The sequence below is a fragment of the Lepidochelys olivacea genome, assembly GCF_965140295.1.
Source record: "Lepidochelys olivacea isolate rLepOli2 genome assembly, chromosome: 3".
Lineage (NCBI taxonomy): Eukaryota > Metazoa > Chordata > Testudines > Cheloniidae > Lepidochelys > Lepidochelys olivacea.
The window spans coordinates 36958218-36982431 of NC_140413.1; the positions used below are offsets into that span (position 1 = coordinate 36958218).

The 24214-nt window shown below is 38.6% G+C and overlaps 1 protein-coding gene across 20 annotated transcripts in view; it reads left to right on the forward strand.

Annotated features, from left to right (window-relative positions):
• Positions 1–24214, forward strand: part of MYT1L (myelin transcription factor 1 like) — a 379271-nt gene that overhangs the window by 240423 nt on the left and 114634 nt on the right. For 14 of the 20 annotated variants that reach the window (XM_084622387.1, XM_084622382.1, XM_084622383.1 and 11 more), the window contains exons 6-7: positions 10233–10603; positions 14020–14115. In XM_084622387.1, coding sequence (XP_084478513.1) covers positions 10233–10603; positions 14020–14115 — 467 coding nt within the window. The remainder of the gene's footprint in view (positions 1–10232; positions 10604–14019; positions 14116–24214) is intronic. The other 6 variants (XM_084622386.1, XM_084622388.1, XM_084622389.1 and 3 more) reach the window with 2 other exon arrangements.

The following is a 24214-nucleotide window of genomic DNA, read 5'->3' on the forward strand; positions in this document are numbered from 1 at the left end:
TCAGAAATGGCCTGGCCTTGCTTAATTGGTGAGATTTAATGAGATTACAATAAAGGTGGATCAGAATCTGAATTAGAGTTTTAAAACAAGCGTCATTTTTAGAAAGAATGCCAAATAAATTCCAACTACAGAGTTAACTTAATATCTCAGAATTCATGCATTTTGTTTCCAATTATGATATTAAAAGGAAGTAGGAGGAAGCAGGACTGAGCTGTTAAAATGGCATTGACTAAAAGTGGAACCACTTATTTAAAGTGCCAGCATTTAAGTAAAACCATAAAACAGACATAACGTTGAGTATTATCTATCCACTGTAATTCTGACTGTTCAGTGGAAAATAGCAGTTTGTTGGATTTAGAAACCAAAATCCAGGGGAGACCATTCAAAATTTGTCGTGGTTAGTTTACAGTAACTAGTCATGAATCTGTTTAGTCTTCATGAAATACTGTGGGCCAGACTGAAACCTGCTGTAAGCTGGAGTTAGATTTGTGTCTGCTCACACTGAGTAAATTGGGCCATTGTCTTATGGCATGCCTGCAGAAAACTGGTGAATACAGCATACATCACAGAAATATTAGGAATGCCCTCTAAAGAATCTGACCAAACTCTCCAGTGTTCTGTAGCATATGAAAACAGAAATAAACCATTACAGAATCCAAAACTGAAAAAGACCTACCTGTTGTATTGCAGTATGGCTTTGGGTAATATCACAGTGAGGTGCACCAGTTCCCAGTGATGCATAGCTGGGACCTCATCCCCCCTTCAAAACTCCCAACATACTGTGGACTTCAAACTGGCCTCAGATATATAGGCACAATTCCCATTTATTTCGTTTGCAGTTTGTTGATGTTAATAATTGGGATTATTGGGGTAAAAAGATACAAATAATTTTTCCGCATAAAATCTCCCTGGGTAATATTTTCAAAAGTTCCCATGTGACACAGGTCCCATTTTTAAAAGTGATTTAGAAGACTAAGTCCTGTTGCCTTTCAAAGAGAGTTAGCCTCCTCAGTGCCTGAATTACTTTTGAAAATGGTATTCAGGCTACTAAGTCACTTGGGCCCTTATAAAAATGTTACCTCTAGTCCCCTTTCTCCTACCCCTGTTTCTCACTCCCTTTCAACCTTCCTATTGTGCCCTTCTCCTTTCCAGACATTTTCCCTTCTTCACCCTGTGGTCCCTTACCCACTTCTTGCCCTCGTCCATGCCTGCCTCTGTCCCCTTCCAGCCCTTCTCTCTTGTCTCCTTAAAATTGAACAGTAGAACTGGTAGTTGCAGCATTTCCCTCTGCAGTCTAGCCACAGAAGGTGTGCTGGCAGTAGAGTTTCAATGGGAAAATGCCACTTCCCTCCCACAGCCCAGCTGCCACTTTTAAATCATGCTGTGTGGGGCTTCCACTCCCTTGGGAGACTATTTTCCTTTCCTGTTGAAGACTGTTCTACAGTCTAATAGAGCTTGCTGACAGCTATAATAAGTAACATTATATACAGTAGTATATATTTTTTTAATTGTAATATGAGTCAGGTGGCATCCTCACTATTCTGGATGGATCTAATTCGACTCTTTTGCTGCACTTATGTCCTTCCTTTTCACAAGATATGTGGAAAGCAGGGCCAGATGAAGGTATGAGCATTATACACCTGTGCTGAGGGCTCCAGCTCCTGGAGTCATGTTATTATATCAAAAGTCAAGCTTTCATTTTAAAAAGAAAAGTAATTGCTATCCCTCATGGTTGTGAAGAAAACCTTGAGAACATGAATTGAGCATGAGTGAATCAGTGATGTCAGCCTGAGTCTGCAAAGAGCCTGAAACAATAGCTCTGAGAGGGTGAACTGCCTTGTGCAGCTCAATGGAGCTGTTAACTTTAAGACCCACTCTTTTGGTGCACCCTGCCAACACAATCGCAGAGCATGGCAGGAGAAGACGAGGGCAGCCAGCTTGGCCCACCCATGCAAGCAGGTACACTTGGGGGGTAAGTACTCATGTCCCCTTTTGCACCCTCTCTACTGGGGAAAGAGGATCCCTGCTGCCACCACTTCTGTTTCCAATGGGAAAGGGCCTCATGCCAGTGCATCTGCCTCTCTGGGAGAGTGTGAGGGGCTCCTCTACAGCAAGGGCGGGTCAGGACCATGGGGTAGATCCATGGGGGAAGCCCTTTGTCTTGGTGTGCCTAGGGACCTGGATTGCTTTCATCCAGTCCTAGAAGAAACACTGCACAAAACTCTAATGATTATTTGAAAAATAAATACATAATGTTAAAATTCAGTGTCCAGCCAAGAGATTTACAAAATACTGGAAGAAAGGCCATAAAGGCAGATGGAGTTTGGTTATAAGGTTATGCTTCAGCAGTAAACTGAAAGGCACAACAGCTTGTAACTAAATTTTGTCATGGAAATCAAGATCAAGGAGGTGTAATGACAAAGGCATTTCAGAAATCCTCTTTTTGTTAAACAGGTTTTTATGTTAACTTTTGTGGCCCAGAGCCTATTGAGAAGGAAAAAATATTGTGGTGGGTAAACCTACAGTCATTCAATAATAGTATGTTTGCTAAATGAATACTAATAAAGCTTAACATCTTTAAAAATAGCCCAATTTTAGATGCCATAGAATAGTGGAATGCTATCAATTCCATTCTGTTGGAGAGTAATCATATTTTCTCTGTGTTACAAAAGGGTACGATCTTATTTTTGTTCAAAACAGGAAGGGTTTAACATCTCAATCCTCAAACTACCAGAATTTAGAATATTTCACACTTGAATGACTCCTAACCAACCGTGTAAGACAAAGAACAATGTCCTGTAGCTTATGCTGGAGGTGAGAATGTGGTACATAAGCACTGAAATAACTGCAGCCTTTATCATTCTATTTTTGTCAGTTTCTTCCATAATTTCAACTGTTTACTGGTGGCAGTCAAACCATTTTATTAGTAAGGATGGTGCATTATAGTATTTCTTTCTATTGATTATGATCCTCACTCATTTGCCATTTGGACAAAGCAAAATCCTTATTGTTATGGTTGTATGAACTTTAGCATATCATATGTCCTGATAGCGTATCATATATCTCTCTTAATTAAAAATCAGTTGGGATCCAATACTATTGTGTATTTATGGGGAGATGACAGCGCATTTGTGATGGCTATCAGTAATTGATAACCACATTATAGTAACCCTACATTAGAAATGCAATAAAATGGCAAAGTATGCTATTGCTTAAAACTTAAGTACATGCTAGAATGATAGTTTGACCTGCTGTGTTGATGTTAATTATGATCTACTAAGTTAGTGTCCAAGGGTGTTGATTGAACTAATATACAGAGAGACATGTTGTTAAATGATTGGCAGTGTAACAGCATCCCTAATCTTTGCTTTACACCAGTTTTAGAATCATAGAATATCAGGGGTGGAAGGGACCTCAGGAGGTCATCTTGTCCAACCTCCTGCTCAAAGCAGGACCAATCCCCAATTTTTTTTGCCCCAGATCCCTAAGTGGCCCCTTAAAGTATTGAACTCACAACCCTGGGTTTACCAGGCCAATGCTCAAACCACTGAGCTATCCCTCCCATGTTTTGGATCCCTCAATTTTTAGGTGTCCAGGCTGAGTCTCGATTAAAATTGAGACATCCAGTATCAGTAACCACTTAGTAAATTTAATCACATGTGCTACCTGTAGTGGATTAGCAGGAGTACATTAAATCTCTGCTGTGTGGATAGCATTGGCTGCCTCTCTGCTTCCAGGTGGAATTCAAGCTGTGGTTTGGGTTAAAGCTATACTGCTGTACATAGATTGGGGTCCTGGCTATCCTTTAGAGGCTGCCTCTCACCCTGTTCACCATTGTGATCATTTAGATCTGCTGAGATGCTTTTGCCAATGATCCCTGGATTAGCAGTGTGTTCCTGAGGATGGGAAGTGAGGCATAGCCCAATAGGGGGAGGTCCCAGCTGTTGAACTCACTAGATTCAGTCAACCACCACTCTAAGATTAGAACACTCCATAGCATGAATGTGACAATGGAATATCTAAGCAGATTCTAAGAGCTAGCCAAAACATCACCAGGAGCGAGGAGGGGGTTTCTTTGTTAGAGAGAGGTGGTAGAGAGAAAGAGAGTTGTTTGTCTCTTTACATTTGTCTAGTGAGTTATTTTTAATGTATGCTGTGTGGCTAGCTGTCATGGGGATAGGCACATAAATATAAAGGACGGTGGAGAGAGATGAATTGTGTCTGGATGATGGGGCAGTCACTGGTGGCTTATATTTATTTATTTAAATACTTTTTGATCTAGAGGTGCACATTGCTAGGCCATACTGTTGCATTGCCCTCATTCTCCTGTCTGTCCTCTAACATCTTATATTCACCTACTGTATCTTGTCTTAAATTAGACTGGGGCTGAGAGAATGTCTTCCTGTGTATTTCTAGAGCATCTAGCAGAATGGGGCCTTGATTTAAAAAGCTTGTAGAGGTTTTAGTGATTAGAATTCTTTGGTTCAGGTTAGTAAATAATTTGGTGGAAAAAATGGATTTCCTATGCAGAGGTAAGATATGTACAGAGATCCATAGACGTCTATGCTGGATTCAGCTTCTGAAGTTCCTTCCTGGAAATGGCTATCTGAGATGTAAGACTATTTCCACCAGCATAGTGGCCTGTTGCACTTCCCATTCCAATTTCCAAATAAAAGAAAAAAATCCAATGGAAAATGTGTTTAAAAAAAAAACAACCCCCCCCCAAACAATAAACTATTCCTCTGCTTGTGACCCAAACATTGACACATTGTGCCGCTGCAAGAGAAGCTGAAGTGAAAGTGACAATTCTGTTCTTATTGTTCACGTGGAGAAAAATGAAACAAAGTGTAAACCAGGCAAAAATAATTCAGATGTTTGCAAATCCTTTTGTATTAATAAGCTAGGTTGTTATTAGTAACACAAGACAATTTGTTTTCAAAACTAATTAATTATTGTAAACTTGAAAGAATCCTTTCAAAGGTAATGTTCCAAGAGTGGAGTTTTTAATAACTGTTCTCAGTAAGAGAACAAGTTGGCTACTCAGTCTGACCATTTACATTCACAGGGTCATATTATGCCCTTAGTTTCACCTTTAGGAGATATTCCAGCCTTGGGTGTAAAACTATTAGGCCCCAATCCAGCAAAGCCCTTAAGCACATGCTCAAAATTAGGTCTATTGAAGTCAAAAGATATTGGCCCAAATGCTCAGCTGGTGTATATCAGGATAGCTTTATTGGCTTCAGTAGCTGTTGTACAGCAGCTGATGATGTGGCCTATTATATACGTTTTAAATACAGAAAAAATGTATTGCAACATTTTTAGTCTGATTGTGGGTCACTGTCTAAAATTTGTTTAGTTTTACTTAAAAAACAAACAAACAAAAACACTACAATTTTTATATTGTACCATGACGTACACTGATGTTTGCTGAGTAACCATATAATCTTATTGTCACCCCTGTTCATTCTCCCATTTTCCCAACTGTTTTGTTATCCCTGGCCCCCTTTTGTTACATCCTATTTTAAATGACACCCCAATCCTGCAAACACTTATGTCCTTATATATATGCCTAGACACCTTGGAGTTGGTAGTAGTAGAGTAGTAGTAGTCTCCCGTTGCTGACGACGACGATGATCTTGTTGCAGTTCTCATATATATATCCTTGGGACTACTCATATACATAAAGGTTCTAAATGGAAAAGTATAGAATTGAGTCATAGTTAGTATGCAAGCTGTTTGAGGCAGGTATCTCATCTTACAACATGTACTATGAGGTAGCTAACACACATTTGGCAGTGTGACTTTTATTATTATTACTCCATAATGAATGGTACTAAACTCCCATGGAAGACATTTAGACGCTAGGGAGTTCAGCAAGGTCATTTATATTTGTGAAGCTGGTATCTTTTTAGCAAATTAACTGTTTTCATCAAATTGAAATAGTAATGTACTTGTATGTTATTTGAGAAAGTCAGCAGCTCTCTACTTAATACTTTATTTTCAATGGAAAGAAAGCAAAATGAAGTAAAGATGACATTATTTGATAATATGCACTTGAACTGTGCTTCCTGTTTAAAAGAATTTGATTCACTGCACCAGAAAAATAGATTGTAAAGAATTGTGAAATACATGGGATGCAGCCAGAGCTGTAGAGATTAATAATTTGATGGATGAGTTTACTATATTTTGGTATTCAAGTACTGAAGTTGACATAGTTGAGAAAGTGGTGACTTTAGGTCACATACCTAAAAATGTAGATGGGTACCTAGTAGGATTTTCAAAAGCAAGTTAGATGCATAATTCCCATCGCAATGATAAGAGTTAGGTACCTAACCTGCTAAGGTGCCTAAATATCCACCAAAGACTATACTTTAACTGAAATTAAAATGTCATGTGAAAAGAGGAGGGCAGTGTTGTTGGGGATAATTTTTAAGTTTGTTAAACTCAGATCCAATATTTTTAAAGTGCTAATACAAAGAAGAAAAAGCAATTTGGAATATTATTCAACTACAGAGCCTGAAACTGCATCTTGACTTCTTTCTTCTGAAGTCAATGAGTTCTTTGCTTGAGTTAGAACTGCAGCATGGAGCGCATAAAATAGGACACTCTATACTAAAGAAAGAATCTATTCAGATAGCATGCTGGTGGACATGTGATATATGATGCAACAAGTTGGGGCATAGGGAACATCAATCAGTAGTATCTTTAATGACACATAAGGCATGGTTGAAAAGGTAAAAGTAGTGGGATGACTTAGAAATAAGATGTGAATTTGGGGATCAAAATGCATATTCCACAATGACAAGTCCTATAGCATTTAATAGAGAACAATAATACTGTATGGTTTTGAACCATCAGGTAGTTACATAAGATTGTTCAAAAACCATAGAAAAGCTACCATCCTCTATTAAATATAGATTTTTTACATACTTTCCTTTGAACACTAATACATTTTTCTATATCCCTACTGGTTTCATCCCGAGTAAGTTCTACAGGACTTTTCCATAGGGGTTGTTACTAAAAGAGTCTGAGAAACTAAAATGGGTGGGAGGGACTCAAAAAGGAAATGGGGAGTATTCAGAGGGAAACTGCAGGAAGCCCAACATGTAGGTATACTATTGAAAACAAATACAGCTGAAGTGTGCATGTGTGGGGTGGTGGGGGTAGGCGGGTGGTTGGGGAGAAACAAATACAGATGACATGGGGAATACAGGGAGCAATAAAATAGAAAAGCAAACAAGACATAAATCAATAGGATCATGGCTATGAGAGGGTATACACAAGTCTAAAAAATAAGCAGCTAAGACAATGATCACAGAAGCCAAAATTGAAAATGGAACGATCATTGCAGAAGGTATGGGGACAAAAAATAACAGGTGTTACAGATATATCAGGAACAGGAGGTCAATGAAAGAGACTGAAGTCTCTTTGTCCGACTGTGAGAGGAACTTAGTGACATATGAGGCAGAGATTGCTGGGAAGCAAAATGCTTTCTTTTCCTCAGTGCATTTACCAGAGGTAATGAGGGGAAAATGCCAGAAAGAGATAGGAATGTCTTGGAGGCAGAATATGAACAATTAATGAAACTAAGTGTAATACAAGAATAGATAAAACAAAGAAAGAGAAGAAATTAGAGCAGCTAAATAGAAAGAACGTTCCAGGTCTGATGGCCTGTCTCCCAAGATTCTGAAAGAGAGATATTATTTTTTTTAAATTCCCACTGAACTTAAGATATACTTGAAAACTATAGAGGAGTCAATGAAAGACCATATTTTTAAAGGGTTCGTAAGAAGAATCAAGGCAATTTCAGACTTTTAGGGCTTAATATCCAAACAAAGCCAAGAACAGATTCTAGATGTTGATCAAGGACCAAATAGTTTGGATTGATGTAAACTGGTTGAAGTTGACCAAAAGGTGGTCATGATTAACATACATGGTTAATTTTCTTGGGAGACTGACTGTATTGTAAATCCTACATGGTACTGGGTACTCTGGTCCCAATCCATCAAAGTACTTAATACACACTTAACTTGAATCCTGTGAGAAGTTCCATTAAATTCAATTAATTGCTTATGAGCTCGCCTGGATTGGAGCTAGAGGAGCCAGTACCTTTCAGGGTCGAGCATACTGAGCACAGAGAGAGAGAGAAAAGACATGCAGCTAGATTTACAAAGCAATGTACATGTCTAAACATGCAGATAGGAACCTAGTGGTATTTACAAAAAGCACCTAATTAAGTAAGGCATCTAACTCCCACTGATTTCAATTGCAGGTTAGTGGGACTGGGTCTAGAAGAAATGTCATGGGTTCTTAGGTGCCTTATGAAATATAGTGTAGAAAAATATAGACAAAGTTGAAATTGGTAAATAGGATTATGATTGGCGATTAGGTTGCCCTACCTTTACCCGTAATTGATTGCTAATGTGTCAATCACAATGGCCTTTAGTTGCCAAATCCAAAAATTAAAAGGAACATTGGTATAGTCTGACTAGGACCATATTCTCTGCTCCTTCCCAGAGTGACTTCTAGGAGAACTAGGTTTGGGTGAGATGGCTTTGCAAGTATTTAGCAGCCTTTTTTATTGTGTACAGTGTGGAAAAAAGAGGTAATTTCTGCATTGCATTCTAAATGTGACAAAACTCAAGCTCACTTTATCTCCAGTGATTTTCACAAATGAGGAGCTGCTTCAGCCCTTCACCCCTGAGTGTTTTACCTGAGATCTGCCTGTTGATTAGAATATTCTAAGAGGGTTATGAAAAGAGCGAGAGAGAGAGAGAGAGACTCAGTCCTGGAGCTAGTCAGGGTGTAGCCCACTGACAGCTTTAAAAATAAGAATCAGAATCTTGAAGAATATGGTATTAATGGAACTCGCACTGAAGAAAGATAGTACTAACAGTATGAATGATATGGAGGATGAGTATGGACAGAAACTTAAAATCATCAGGGAAGCAAATGACAAACTGTGATAACAGAATATAGTTCAAATCAGAGGTGACCATTATGGCACCATCCAGACGACATCTGGAGTATTGAGCACCAGGAGGGGCCCCATGTTTTAAAAGGCTTTTGATAGAACTCCAAAAGGTGTCAGGTGGCTACGAAAATGGTAGAGTGTCTCAGTGGTTTGTAACTGTGTGGAAAGGTAGGAAAATTGATTGTGAAAGAGGAAATTAAAGGTCTATAGAGAAGAGTTTGAATGTCACAAAACTATTAATGACAGGAAACAGGCTCAAAAACAATGTGGCTTGTGCTGCAGTTAAGTTCAGACAATAAGGAAGTTCAAGTGAAACTTCTTTACGCAGAGGGTAATTCAATGTGTGCAACAGAGCTCTCTCAAAGGAGATCATATTAGACCAGAAATTATGGGGAAAACATTAAGTTGGACAGATAGGTGGACAACCCAACAGAAAAGTAGCATGATCCTCTTCTGTCCTATAATGTTGTTATGCCTGTAGCTAAGGTGATCAGAGAACAAATGATACCCAATTTCAGATAAGTCTGACTTTCAGCACTGATGTTTTCAGAAAATATCATAGGATTTGTATGGATACATTTTAACTTGAATGTTTGAGACCTTCTAAAAGTAGTTCTGCCAATGTTTATGTTTGTTTTGGTTTTTATGCACCTTCATGGCACATAATGGAGAGGTAAAGTGAATAATTGAAGACCAATTTATTGTTATTATTGTTATCTATATGTAAGGGTCCAGTCCTACTCTTAGCTTCAAATGTTTCAGGAGCAGATCCCAGTTGTAACTGATCAAAATCTCACTGAATAGTTTAAAGATATGAAGGACTGCTTTCCCACTCCTTACAGGACTGATCAATAATTGCTAGGAAAAAATTATTTGCTATAAATTAAAAAAAAATGCATCTACCATGGAACAAAGTTCAACATGAAGCAGAGATAACACAGTGCAGGGGGAGCGAAGAGGGGAGCGGGAAAAAAATTCTTATTAGCTTTATAATTGCAGTGATGACCCCTGGGTATAGCATTTCCAGACAGTTAATGACTGACTAGACGCCATGAGGGTTTGGAAGGGCCTTCCCCTTTGGTCATTATTGCCTAAGCAAAGTGTATTTTTTTTCAAAAATGTACATTTTAAGGAAAGCAATTAATGTAGTAAATAATTATAAAACCTGATTAAATGACATAATGCTTTGCACAATCTGACCTGCAGAGGAGAACTGCCAGACAGTGTAATAACATAAGTCTTTTATTTTTCCGAATAGTGTTTATGGCTGTCCTTTGGCAAAAAAAAGAAAAACACAAGATAAGCAACCCCAAGAACCTGCTCCCAAAAGAAAACCCTTTGTGGTTAAAACAGACAACTCTTCAGTAGATGAGTGTTATGAAACTGATGGAACAGAGGAGATGGATGAAAAGGAGGAGGAGGAAGAGGAAGAGGAAGAGGAGGAGGAGTATTCTGATGACAATGAAGAGCAAGGTGATGAGGAGGAGGAGGAGGATGAAGAAATAGATCGAGAAGAGGAAGAGGAGATTGAAGAGGAAGAAGAGGAGGATGAAGAGGAAGCAGAAGATGTGGAGGAAGAGGAGGAGGAAGAAGAAGAGGAGGAAGAGGAGGAGGAGGAGGAAGAACGTGGTAATAATAAGAGTATTAGTAAAAAATAAACATTGTGTGTATTATGTGTTAATCTTTCAGTGTGGTGTCCAGGTATTTAGCTGTGCAGCTCTCATTAAAGCTAATGGAAGTCATGCAGCTAAATCTCCCTGTGCCTTGCTGAAAATGTACCCCACAGTGTTCTTTTAACATCTATTTTAATGACTGTCTTCCAAATAATTTTGATGCCACTAGATGTCAAATTTTCAAATACAGAAGTGTGTGTGCCAAAAAATGCCTGCAGAAATGTGTAACTGGATTAATACATGCAATTGCCAGGTATGCATGCAAAAACTGGGTAAAGGTACAAGCAAATGGTTAACTGCAAGTTCCTGTTCTCATCATTTGCATGTACATTTACTGAATCTGCCTACCTAATAGCGGTGATTGCTCAGATAAGCGGTCATGTGTTTGCAGGTGGTTTTTTGGTGAGCACAAGTGGATCTCTTCCCTTTGAAAATTTGGCCCTGAACTTTCTTGCAGACAAACAATATCAGAATGAAATGTTATCAGATACTTTGGTTCTTTGAGACTTGGATGTTGTGTACTTTAGTTGATTTTATTAAAACTATGGAGAGTGACAGGTTTAAACAAAGAAAGTCCTTCTAAAATTATATTTTCTGAATACAGTACCGTACATTTGATGCCTTTTACCTATATAGATATTAATTAGTAGCCCAGCTAATTTAGTAGCACTGTGATTAATCCATTGACTTTTCTTTTTACTGGGATTGTGGACTCTGTGTAAGCATATTTTTCAAAATATATGATAACTCTCTGCTTACCTCAGAATCCGTCCATTAATTACATTATAATGTACTGGGATGAAAATGAAGAATCGTGCAAAGATTAATGAGCTATCTAAAAAGTATTTTGTTCCCATTTCCAGGGAACACGTTTTTGGTTGGGTAGATTCACCTTTCAAACCAATAAAAATATAAGAAAAACTTTCAGCGCTCCTCAGTTGGATTCCTCTTAGGAGCCAGATATGAAAGTTGTCTGACTTTTGTTTCAGCATTCTGTTAGATCAGGTTTAGAAAAAAGATTTAGCAAGTACTCTTTTCATTCAGACAACTGTGTGGCTTACAGATGGCTATAAGCATTTTTTTTGCAGATGCCTCAACCCACAGCATTTCCTCATTCACTTTTAATTTGCGTACCAAAACTATTAAAAACAAGGTAGCCAAGCTTGAAAGTTCCGAAGGAGTTTGATGCCGGGGAAGACTGGTTCCTTATGCAAAGGACTCTGTTGTTTCAGAACCTGTAAGGATAGTCTATCTGAGCTAAGGCAGATGTGTGACTGCAATTGCTATCCTGTTGGATTGCATAGGAACTCTAGCAGTTCTTTCTTAAGAGGTAATGGCAACTGAACATCTTGGCAACTGGATCATAGTGGAGCTGTTGCAATGGTTTTGGGCCCAGGTGGAAAATAATGAATCTACACTATCAAAAATGATTTAAGGGGGAAAAAAGACTCAGGAGCTAAAGAAACTTCCTTTTGCCAAGCTTTGTATTAGGTTTACTGGTACAGATATTATGGAACATGGTGCTTTACTTATGTCCAGCACTGCTGCACGTACAGTTAGTGATCCTAATCAACAACTTTAGTGGCTGCTATTGTTTCTTAGCTGTTTTCTTTCTGTGAGTAGGCTCGAATTAAGAACTGCAAGTTAGGAATTTTGCAGTAGTACCTTTATTAGCTAAACATCATATTAGAGGAGATGAAAAGTCAAACAGGTCAGCTACCCAAGGGATCTCGTGTTACTTTAGGGGTAATATGTAGTTTCCTAGATAAAAGAAAAAGTATTTCTCTGTACAATACTGGGAATGCAGAAAAGAAAGTCTAATAAAATAGGGGGCTTGATAGTGGAATTATTCAGGGCAAATTAATTCAGGACAAATTAATTTTATGGCCTTCTTGAAATCAGCATATCATTATAGAGGTGATGCTAGTTACAGCACAGTTGAGTGATGAGATAGAGTTACTAGCCTAATGATGAAGATAATAATAAGTTCTTTTTCTCCAAGTCAAGAGTAGGCAGACCTAGATTTGAGATGATAGCCATAGTTTGTTGTTTTGAGAGGTCCAGAAGATATTTAATTAAACAGATTTTTTGGGATAATTTATTTTATATAGTTTTTGACCAAGAACCTAAAATGTCTTCTCCTTCCATTGCTCATAATACAGGAATCTTTCATCATTTACTGGAATTCCTTGCTTATATTTTTAGAACTCCCTTAAAGTGAATCATTAAGAGCCTGTTCTGGGAAAATCACAGTATGTGCACAGCCAGCATAATTACAATTAGAAACTAAGAGTAGAACTTCTAATGGAGATAAAGGTATCTCTGCAGTTCTCATAAAAGTTTTTGTCAGTGGTGCTGTAGTTTTACGATATTATAGAAATTTTGCAAAGTTTCATAACCAAACCTAATCTTAATGGACAGAACAATTAAAATCTCAGACAGTTTTGCTAGGAAAATTCTATCAGTTGGGAATATGATCTCTGAGTCAACAACTATGAGAAACATAAAGCAATGTATTATATAATTTCCTACGTCCAAATTAAGTTTCCTGTTATATGGGGTTAAATCCAGAGACACCCCAAAGAACTAATTGTAATAACTCTGGAGTTACCCCCATGTAATAGGAAACTGAATTTAGGTTGAAATTTTCAAAGGGGCCTAAGTGATTTAGGAACATAATTCTTACTGATTGACGAATGACGCTCATGCTTGGGCTCTGAAATCACTTAAGCCCTTTAGAAAATCCCATCCTTAGGCCCAAACCTTTGATATAATAAAGGACTTGGAAGACACAGAAGCATCCTAAAGCAACACTCTTACAAATCTCAAAATACCAATTTAAGAGAACCAAAGACTTTTTGGCGTTAGATCCCAAATCCTTTGCTCATATCTCAGTATATAATCACTTGTACTAATATTTAATGCTTAAAATGCCCTTTCAATGGCCACAACATTCATTTTAACCTTATGTTAAATGTAATGAATCTCTTTGAAGGACAGGGATATATCCAATCAAAGAGTAGCACAGGCCTGAAAAGCCCTTATGTACAGTACTACCACTATGAAAGGAAAGATAAAAATTTCCAATTTCTTTCACATTCCCAAAAGACAAAGCAGACAGGTGACCCTTGTTAAGATAACCTAACCTGTAAATTCCAATTCACATGGGAAGGCTGTCAGTAAGATAGTAAGATAAAGCCCACTTTTAGGGAGTGCTCCTTCACTTTGGTGGTTATTGCTGAAAATCTCTGGAGTCAAATACTTAGGGCATATTTGCTTTGCAAGGCAAACTAAGGTATTTCTCCTTCTGAGAAGAGATCACTTCAGATAGCTGGTTCCCAAAGACTGTTTCACAAAGCTTTTCTATTATAGAAAGAAATCTCCGTTGGAGGAGCTCCAGGAACGGATGTTCCAAGGCACCATTTAGCCTATATCACATGAAGACATTCAAGATGGCTTGTACTCCAGGTATTTCATAATCCCTCAGGGTCAGGAGGAGTCAGGCTAATTCTAGATCTAAGTAAATTTAATACATCGATCAAGTCTAATCCATTTCACATGATCATGCTACAAAAGATTTATTGCAGTTTAGTAAAAGGTAAATGGTCAGGATGTATAGATTTGATAAATACTCCCTTTTATATCACATTAATTCCTTCAAATTCACAGTAGCATATACAGTATACCAGTACAAGGTACCACATAATGTTTGCATAACTGCAAGGCACAGTTGCAGCATATTCAAGGAAACTGAATATAGAGCTTTGCATTACAGACTATTACTTGGAAATACAGAGAGAAAATGCTTCACCTTTTTCTCACTTCTACGAATTGGACTACTGTTTTTTAATACTCTGGTGAAATTTGGCCCTTTCCCCACTAGCACACACTAGGCTATTGGTACATAGATACCTGTTGTCTTGAAATCCACCTATTAGTTTATAGTTTAACTTTGATAGTGCCCTCCTTTATCTTCCTGATCCCTTCATCAGCTTGCTTCTGTGACTGATTATGCATGTCCCTCTAAGCAAAAGGAGACACAAACACCAATCTAAAGATGAAAGGATCGGTACTGAGGAAATTGTGGTAGAACACAGATCCCCACTGTCCTTGCAACTGAAGAATCTCAAAGTCTCTGAAACAATGAAATAAACTGGTCTTTACCAGAGAGGTGGCCTGTCCAATCTGCCTAGCATCAATCACTTATTTAATCATTTATTCAAACTATTAGCAAAAAAGCAGTCACACATTTGGTGAACACAGTAAAGCATTCAATATTAATCGGAGCAAAAAAGCTAGGCACCTGTTGTGGTGTACCATATATGCAAAACATCTAACCAAAGAAATGACCGCCTTAAATGAAGAGGCCAGGAAACAGCTGTTCACTGCTTAGAACAATAAATGGAAAGGAGTACATTTTCCAGGATCAGAGAGGATTTAATACACAGAAGGGGAAGCAATCCTTCAGAATATGCTGGTGTACTCTTCTATTCATGTGTATTGCACTATATTTTCACCTCCTTTATAAAAGAAGGTGGAGAATACTGTGATGGGGGTATGTTGCCACCAACAGTATAAGGGGGGGGGGACCTAACAGCAATGACCAGAAGACCTTACTTCAGTCCCTTGATGGATGGTTGTTGATACAAAATGTTAATATTGCCTTTCATCTCTAGTTTTCAGAGATGCAAAGGTATGCAAGTGATCAGGTCACGCTACTGTATGCTACTGATGTCTTTCTTTTTGTACCAGATGTATCATTCCTACCAAACTAGGCCTGTGTAAATGTAGAGATTGCTCAATGTTTTCATTTTTAGTAGTTTGTGCCATTTGAGTTAGTATTACTCTGGTCAGAATTACTCTTTCCCCAGCCAAATTCAACTGGAAATAATGTGATTTTTAAAAAAACAAGTAGCTCAGAGCAGGAATGCACAAGCCTTAAAAATAGGGTTTAGAGAAAAAATAGCTAGTAGATTCCCTCTGGATACCTCTAGTTCTTGTGGAATTGGGCCAGATATATTTATCATGCTTACTCTGCTTACTTTTGTTTAAAAACAAATTTGCTGCTAGATAGGCTTTCACTTGCTCCAATACTATATGGTTAAGGTGGTTACCATTTGGTACTCTTAGACAGTATCATTTGTTAACTGTATTCTTCAAATGTTGTACTTTTTCTTCCGGTGCTCCTGTGAGACTGGACCTGATTCTGAGCTCACTTACATCAGTATAAATTAGGAATAACTCCACTTAAATCAGTGGAATTACATTTATGTAAAGTGATTTTGTGTCTGTCACATCCTCCTTCACCTCCTCCTCTTTAAAAAATGTTAAATAGAGACTGTTCTGTCTGTAAATTCATAACACAGTTCGGTAGCAATTTTTTCAGACCCTGATTTAGCAAGGTGCTTAAACATATGCCCAACTTTAAGCATGTGATCAGGTCTATTGGCTTTAACTCACTTGCTTAAAATTGGGAATGTGGCTAAGTATCTTGCTGAGTTCAGACATTACATACTTAGTGTCTCAAAAAAACAGATGCAGGCACAAGATCTTCTGGTCCTTCAAAACTAAACAGTCTAGTTACAGCTTTGTACAATATAAGGGAAGCATTCACCTTTGATAATGCAAATACTGGATCCCTGCTGTAAATATATACACAGAGAACTTCCATTGACATCAGCTGTAGTTCTGCAAATGGAGTTAGGACAGACTATGCAATATTAATAATTAAATTTGAAGTCTGGATAAGAGACCTGAGAGGAGAGTATTACTGTAAGTGTTCACACCAGAACTACTTGACAGTTGATTTAATTTTGTTTTGTTTTGAATCTGTTTTATCAGTGAATATAGTTGTTTTGGTTGTATTAGCACTTGTTTTGTAACTTGCTGACTGTTGCCCAGAATCTTAATTGAAAACAAGGCATTGGCCTCACTGAGTAATGACGAATTACCTTTGGGCTTCACTGCAATCTGTTTCTTTGCAGCTGTGCCAGGGGAGCTGGGACACAGTCATATAGGACACACATAGATTGTGGTTCCAGAAGCAGGGGCAATCCGAGGGGTTGTGCATCTAATATTTCTCTCACTTTCCTTTACCTGTGAACAAATGCAGAGTGTATCCTTGACTCCACCTCCTCCCCATGGTGGGTGGCAGAGCAATGTATTAAATTGCTCCCTCCTGGAGCAAAGTGGGATTTGGGGAGGAATTCAAAGGGAAAATATTGTAGTATTAGGAATGTACTCTGATATCTATTGTGACTCTTTGAAACACAGTTCCTTAGCAGTGATCCCCACTTTGTCACACCGCTGCTTATACAGGGATGTGCCTAAAAGCTCAGTCTAGAACTTAGTGAATAAAATGAAATACCTGTCCTCTGCATGGGTAAACCCCAAACAAATGTGACCTGATGTTGTCCTTGAAAGTCTCACATCTGAAAGATAGCACACAAGGGAAGGTTTTCACATGGTATATAAGAATGAACTTTTAATATCCATTATCCCTGTGAATTCCATTGTTTTCTAGAGCCAGAAGTTCCAAGACGGAGAAAACAAAATTAAGCTGTCAAGGATTTGTAGTAGTATAGATAGAGAGTATATAGCCTACATGAGTGTCTCTTGACTTTTGCATTTGGTGGTTCCAAAAGCATGCATGGAAATTCTGCTCACCAGCAAGTCAATATTAAAGATTCTAATTTGATCTCTTTTGCTAAGACTCTTGGTTCGTGCAGCTCTAAGAGGGCCAAATGGTGCTCATTCTACTCAGGAAATACTCCCTTTGGAGTTACAGCATGTATCCTACTGGAATTTTGAATGAACAAGTCCAGAAGGATTTCATCCAGAAAAGTGAAAGTTTCTGTTTGGCCAGTGAGGATCTTATGTTTCTTCCTGAAATTTTCCACTATAACAGTTCCACCAGCGGTGAATACTAAACGGAATAAAAACCTGAGAAAATTATCCTGTGACACAAAAGCAACAATCTATAATAAATATATTTATATAATCATGAGTAACTGTTATTATAGGAGCATTGTCTTCTTTGCGTAATGGGTTCCAGAACAATTAAGTTGCGTTCTTCTGTTACCTGTACTGCACATGAGACAATACTTTTATACCTTAAGAGGTACATTCACTTGAATTAATTAATTTAGGTTACAGACAGTCTTTGAATCTGCAGGAGCTAGAATTAGCCAGTCAGCCAGCTTGCCAGTGCAGTCAGCAAAAGACAGAGAACTCTAATGTTAGCAAAGAAACAAGAAGTCGGGTTAAGAATATAAAAGTGGTAATTAGAGAGGACTATTCAAAGGATCGGGGAAATCAAGCTGGTTTTGGTAACTTTGGTTATTAAAATTCCCTGAATCAATGGGTATATCTAGGCTGCTACAGAAAATATGGATATTAATTTTTGTTATTTTTTTATCCTCTCCCCATATTACATATATAAATAATACCTGGTGCCAAAAGTGGTTAATATTTGTTTGTTTGATGAATTTTTTAAAGAATCTGTTCTAGAGATTATATATTGGTAGTGTTTTGAAACATTTATGTGTGAGAAACCTCATGCTAGCTAATTTATGACAGCATTAAGCCTTATTTGACATGAACTGATCATGTGAGCTGATCAAATTAAACTAGAATCCATAGGTTTGACAATCCTAATCTCAAAAACTGTGCTGGAAAATGGCTAGGTAAACACTGAAGCATGGGACATCATGTCTGTTTTCAGTTTTGCTGTTGTAAAGCTGAAGTAACTCCACTGATGTCAGCGACTTCAAAGAGCTGTATTTGGCCTGGCCTGCCCCATATACAAAAAAGCACTGATTGTGAAATCAAGATTTTCATTATTTTTCCATATAGTGGATGAGATGGGAGCTCTTTGTTTATTGCATACACTTTTAAGCATTGTACACACTGCACTGATTATTCCTTCTGATTTATATCATGGTCTCATGTATCAAATTTGCAGTTCTACCATATCCCTAATGTTACAAAAAAGTGATGTGTAGCTGAGAAACATTTGCTAAACAGCTTCTTGGACATTCAGCAAAGCACTGGACTAAAACCTTTATAGAGAAGCCCCCTACCTATCTTGGCATTGTCTGCAATAATTAAACCAGTCATTCAGTTTTAAAGTCAGGCTTCAGATTGAAAGTTGATTATCATTTCTCCTCCCACTACAGTATAATGAATAAAGACCTACCCTCAGATAATTAAGCACCAGAAGAATTTAACAAAGTAGCAAGTGGAATACAAAATGACCAATAATTATTACTAGAACATTCAGAAGAGAGGTGGAACCACAGGATTTAATAGATAAAGCAATCAATAGATTTAAAACATTATTGATTTTTAATATCTGATGAGTACAGTCCATTTGCATATCACTGTCCATGCCCCAAGGAACTTACAGATGTTACATTTCAAACACAAAATGCCAGATGAGATCCAATCTGGAAGTGACATAGTGTTGTTGCTAGTATTTTTAATCATCTGTTTTCTCTTTAGGGGACTATTGTTGAAAGTCTGCATGGAAGTGAATGTTTTAAGGGGGGATTTATTTGAAGAAAAGGGAGGGAGAACTTCTGTTATACAAGGAGAGTGAGCAACTTCCAAGTGTAAAGGGGAAAATGGAAATGAGTATGAAGAAAAATACTGATACCAAAGGAATGATTAGGACGTCAGGCTGGGAGGATTGCAGACAGAGGGTAAGGGAATCAGGGTTCTGGGTCATTTGCCGGTTACAGCAGAGTATTAGGAAGATAAGAAAGCAGAGATGTAGACAGGAGTAGCATTATGCAGGGCCCTAAAAGTAATGATGAAAAGCTTGAACTTGGTGTGAAAGGCAACAGGAGGATAGCAAAGGAATAAGAGGAAAGTGACATGGTCAGAGTGGAAGGAAAGGAAGATGAGTTTAGTGGCAGGAGAAAGGTTGATCAGAAGCAGGGGTAGGTAACACGTCCATACCCACATGCATCTCTGTGGATATTCTATTCTATTCTATTCTATTCTATTCTATTTTATAGGTTTTTACATGACCCTCATCGTCGCAGTATGTGTGCGCCTTCAAGTAGTGCATTAAATGACTAACATCTGTTTATCATGTCACCACTCTTTTCCTGTGCTGGTGGCATTGTTTGATGTAGGTATTATTTGGGGGGATTAACGCATCCATGATTTAGTACAGTCAGACCTAAATTATTGGCACTCTAGTTAAGTCTACTATCAGTTTTCACCAGATAATGTCCCCCCAAGATTTGACTTCAGTGCCTAAACACCTGCTGAACTATTTATGTCTTTTTCTCCACTACTTTGCAGCACCATCTGATTTGGGAGCATTTCACACTCATTTTTCACCCGTGTACCTGACTACACAAAGTGTAGAGCAGTAGAGAATCAGGCCCAAAGAATTCAAACTATGGTCTGATGTATTAAAGTCTGACTTGTGCATAAAGGCTTTGTGCAAGCACTGGGCTATTGCTTCTGCCACCTCCTACTGCCCCGCCAGCTGGTCTTGAGTTAGCTGGCTAGTTGTCTATAACTAGGTAAGTTAGCCAGCAGGGTTTGAAGGCTGCACTCATGGTCCCTGTTTTTCTCAACCGTCTGTCTAAAGATTTCTTTTGTCTCTTGAGATCTCCAGATAATTTGGGTTCTATTTTATTGGTTTTCTTAATTTTGAGCTGAAATAATGACATCATATCAATTGAACGATCATACATTTTCTTGAAATGTCTTGAAAATGTAGTTTGGGTGGATGGGTTTGGAAGCATGAAGGGTGCGATTTTCAAGACACTTAGTGTTGCTGTAATTCTGCTCTCATTGAAACTAAGGGAAGTTTTATCCCCAGTGACTCAACTGGAAGCAAAATTAGACTCACTGAGTACTTTTGAAAAACCCACGCAAGATTTCATGACCCTTTGTTAGGTTTATCTACCTCTGATCAGTACACCATGGACTCAGTAAACATGGCTTCATTTGTGGGAAAAATATTAAAAACAGTGGTGAGCCAAATTTACTTGTCATTTAGAGATACATAATTAGGAACGATCATCATGTATTTATAAAAAGATAACTGTCCTGGCAATTATGTGCCTTGCTTGAGGTCACTTGTTTGAAGTAATGTACATCAATGTAGAGATTGTGTTGAAACAATGTACCTGATTTATCTGAGTTTTAGGGAAGAATTTGATACTCTTCCACTTAATAAATTTATTTAGAAAGTCGTAAAGCATAGTACAGCGGCAAATACAAAGTGTTAGAGTAAACAAATTAATAATGGGTAGATTAGTTCTATTAGCTGCTAAGTAGTCTAAGCACTTCAGTGTAGAGAAATTTAAAGTAATGAGACTAGAGCCCAAAAATGGACAAATAACTGAGAGTGAAAAAAATTGTAGAGTGATTTTAATATGACTCATCTGCAGCATACTTGCAGGAAAAGAGCAAACATGATCTCAGGTGGATTTAGAACAAGCAGTTCTCATCTCATCACTAGTTTTATGTTGGTGTAACTCCTCTGAACTTCATTATAGCTACCCTGGTTTGCACCATTGTGAGAGTAGGAACAGACTCACAGAATAAATCAGAAAAATGTAATTTGCACCTTATAAGCTAAGACTGCATATATATAATGGAAATTTAGCTATTGTACTTATTTAATTATTTATTTTACTTGATTTACTTGATTGATGATCTACTTTCTGATGTCTCAGGGCACATAATCAAAATTTAATAAATACCATTGCAATACCCTTTTCCAATCTGCAAAAAGAAAAGGAAATTACCTTAAAACAAACAAACCCTTCCACTATTCCATCATCCCCTCAAAGACATGCATCAGAAAAGAGAAGTGTTTGTACTGTACTCTAAAGTTCCATAGATTCTCGTTCTGTTGGATATCCTAGGAAAATGAGTTCCAGAAAGAAACGCCCTTGGTTGAGATTGTTCTGCTACTAGCAACCAGATTTAAATGTGGGGTCCATGAAATTAGCTGTGGTGCTTGACCTAAACCACTGCCACAGTTATTGCAGGACAGGCATGGTTTCAGGTAACTAAGCTTCAGCTTCAAGTTTTCAAGGGTATCCCAAGTAATGTAATGTAACAACCCCTAGAAGTCACAAAGACTCTATTGTCTTCCCCGTCTAGTAACTGCAGACAAAGTAGCCAAACTTCACACTCAACAGTGTCAAATACTCTCGTATCTAAAAGGATCAGCATAGACTCCTGATTATTCCCCACTGACAGGAGGAAATCCTCAGCCAGTAAGACCAGCACAGCTTCCATGACATACTAAAACCAGACTAACAGGGATGAAGGAATCCATGTGACACCAAAATTGCCTTTCCACAACCTTCAGTATAATCTTCCCAACGATGGCAGATTAGAGGCAGGTCAGTTGACAAGATTACAGCATGAAGAACCTGACCCAAATTTTCCCAGGGAAGTCATTGCAATTGTCCTCCCTAGACACAAATCCTTTCTGACCAGGACAGCCAGTCCAATGCAGAGCTGCACAGCAGGTGGGAAATTCCTCACAATATGAAAGATCTGTTCGTTTCCAAGCGGAGCCACAGAGGATGTACCAGGAGGTCAGCCACTTGGAACAATCCTGCTGGAAATAACTTTGTGTGTGTACAGTAGTAGAAAGAACAAAGTTTTCTTCACCACTACCAATACCATACCATAAATGTTTATACATCCTGAGGCTGAACTGGTCTCTGGGCATGTCTGCCACTGCCCTATTCAGGGTGTGAAAGGTAATACTATACAACTGTGAGGATGGAAATTAGGCAGAGAATGCTTAGGGGCTTCTTTGTCGATGGCTGTAAACAGAAGAGGATCCAGTGTTCTATGGTAGCAGGCACATTGATAGAGTGAGTCACTGGCCATGGACTAAACGATATGAATTGAAGAGTAGGGTCTCTGCTAATTGGTGTCCTACCCTTCCATGATGATGCCACATATAACAATAATCTAACCACAGATCTCAATCTACAGAATCTCCTGCTTTGTTTCCCCATACCCTCTATCACAAGCACCAATGAACCCAATCACCCAGAGATGGTCCCTCCCTATCTTCAGCTCACAATAGCATTGCTCAGCCTTCACCACCACCAAACTGAGGGAATTAAAGGGGGTGTAGATGCTGAAGCCGGCTCCTGAAAAAATGATGTGGTGGGGGAAAGTGAAACAAGATCCATATCCTAAGAAAAAGCTTCTAAATTAGACAAAGTCTGTTACTCTTACACATAGAATATTTATCTTCCCAGTTCCCCAACCACTGAACTCAACGAGAGGATGGAAAAACCTAGCAAATCTCTCACCTCAGCCTGAGGGTTGATCAGACAGCATTATTAAGAAAACACCCAGAAGATCCCTTCCCAAAATAAAATCTAACCTAACAAGAACATCCTCAAGCTCATAATGGAGAGCAGATTCATCTAACTGGATATAATCATTTCCACATCACCCAAACCAGCATAAACAAGTCATTCCACTTAACCATCATCAGTCTGTTCCCACGTAACTTTGTCCCTGTCCACAACCCAAAAATACCTTAAACTAGCTCCTCACCTCCCCCGGCAATTCCTTCTGTGTAACAGACTATTGCTGATCCTCAACAAGCTATGCAGCAAAGAGAAACACAATGCTTTGAGTAAAAGAATGTGAGTCAGGATTGCTCAGTGTGTTGTAGGTAAAAGGAGATTTCATGCCCCAGTAGCATCCAATCTATGGCCCTAGAAGACAACTGTGCTAAGAAGAAAATGTGCATGTTATTATGGATTGGAAACATGTTCCCTGAGCTGCTTTCTGTGATTTTTAAACTGGTGTTCAGATTGGGCCTGCTGCTGTAGGGAGAAGGTAGGGAGGTCTCTGGTTCCTGAGTGGTCTACACCACAGCCCCAAGAGCAGCTCTGCTGTGAACTAGATCTGTGAGTAGCTGCTCTTCATTCTGTGCTGCAGCTCCCCTGCTGTATTGCAGGGCTTGAAGAGCAGATTTTGCTGCTTCATCACCAGCTTCCCTGGTGGACAATGGGAGCCTGAGTTAGAGCAGGAAACCAGTACACACTCAACTGGCTATGTCTGAGCCCAGGGGAATGCCTGACACAGAATGGCTCCCCTACTTTACCCAGCCCATTGCTCCCTCTAGAAAGCCTAGGAGAAGTGAAAGCAGTAGAAGATGAGAAGCAGCCTCAGTCACAGCTCCCTGATTATCTACCCATACCCCTGCACAGTCTCTGTGCAAAGGGAGTGGAGCAGGCCAGAGGGTCTGTCCCAAAGTATTGATTACGGCCTCTTAACCTTTTCTGCAATAATGTTTTGCCGTTTGACTGAAAGGTTGTATACCACTGCCATGGTGAGATATAATGCTTGTGAGACAAAAGTCCCAGCCCTGTGGAAATGCCATCTAGGTGCATAAGTTGATACTGAGTAGGACACTGTTATTAAAGAAAGGCAAGTGGAATGTATATATTTTTTTCATAAGAAGGAAATAGAAAGTAAGTACTTCCCCTCAGGTCAAGTCAGAGGTGAATGCAGTTTTGGAAAGAGAGGCCAGACCATGGGTGAGAATTGC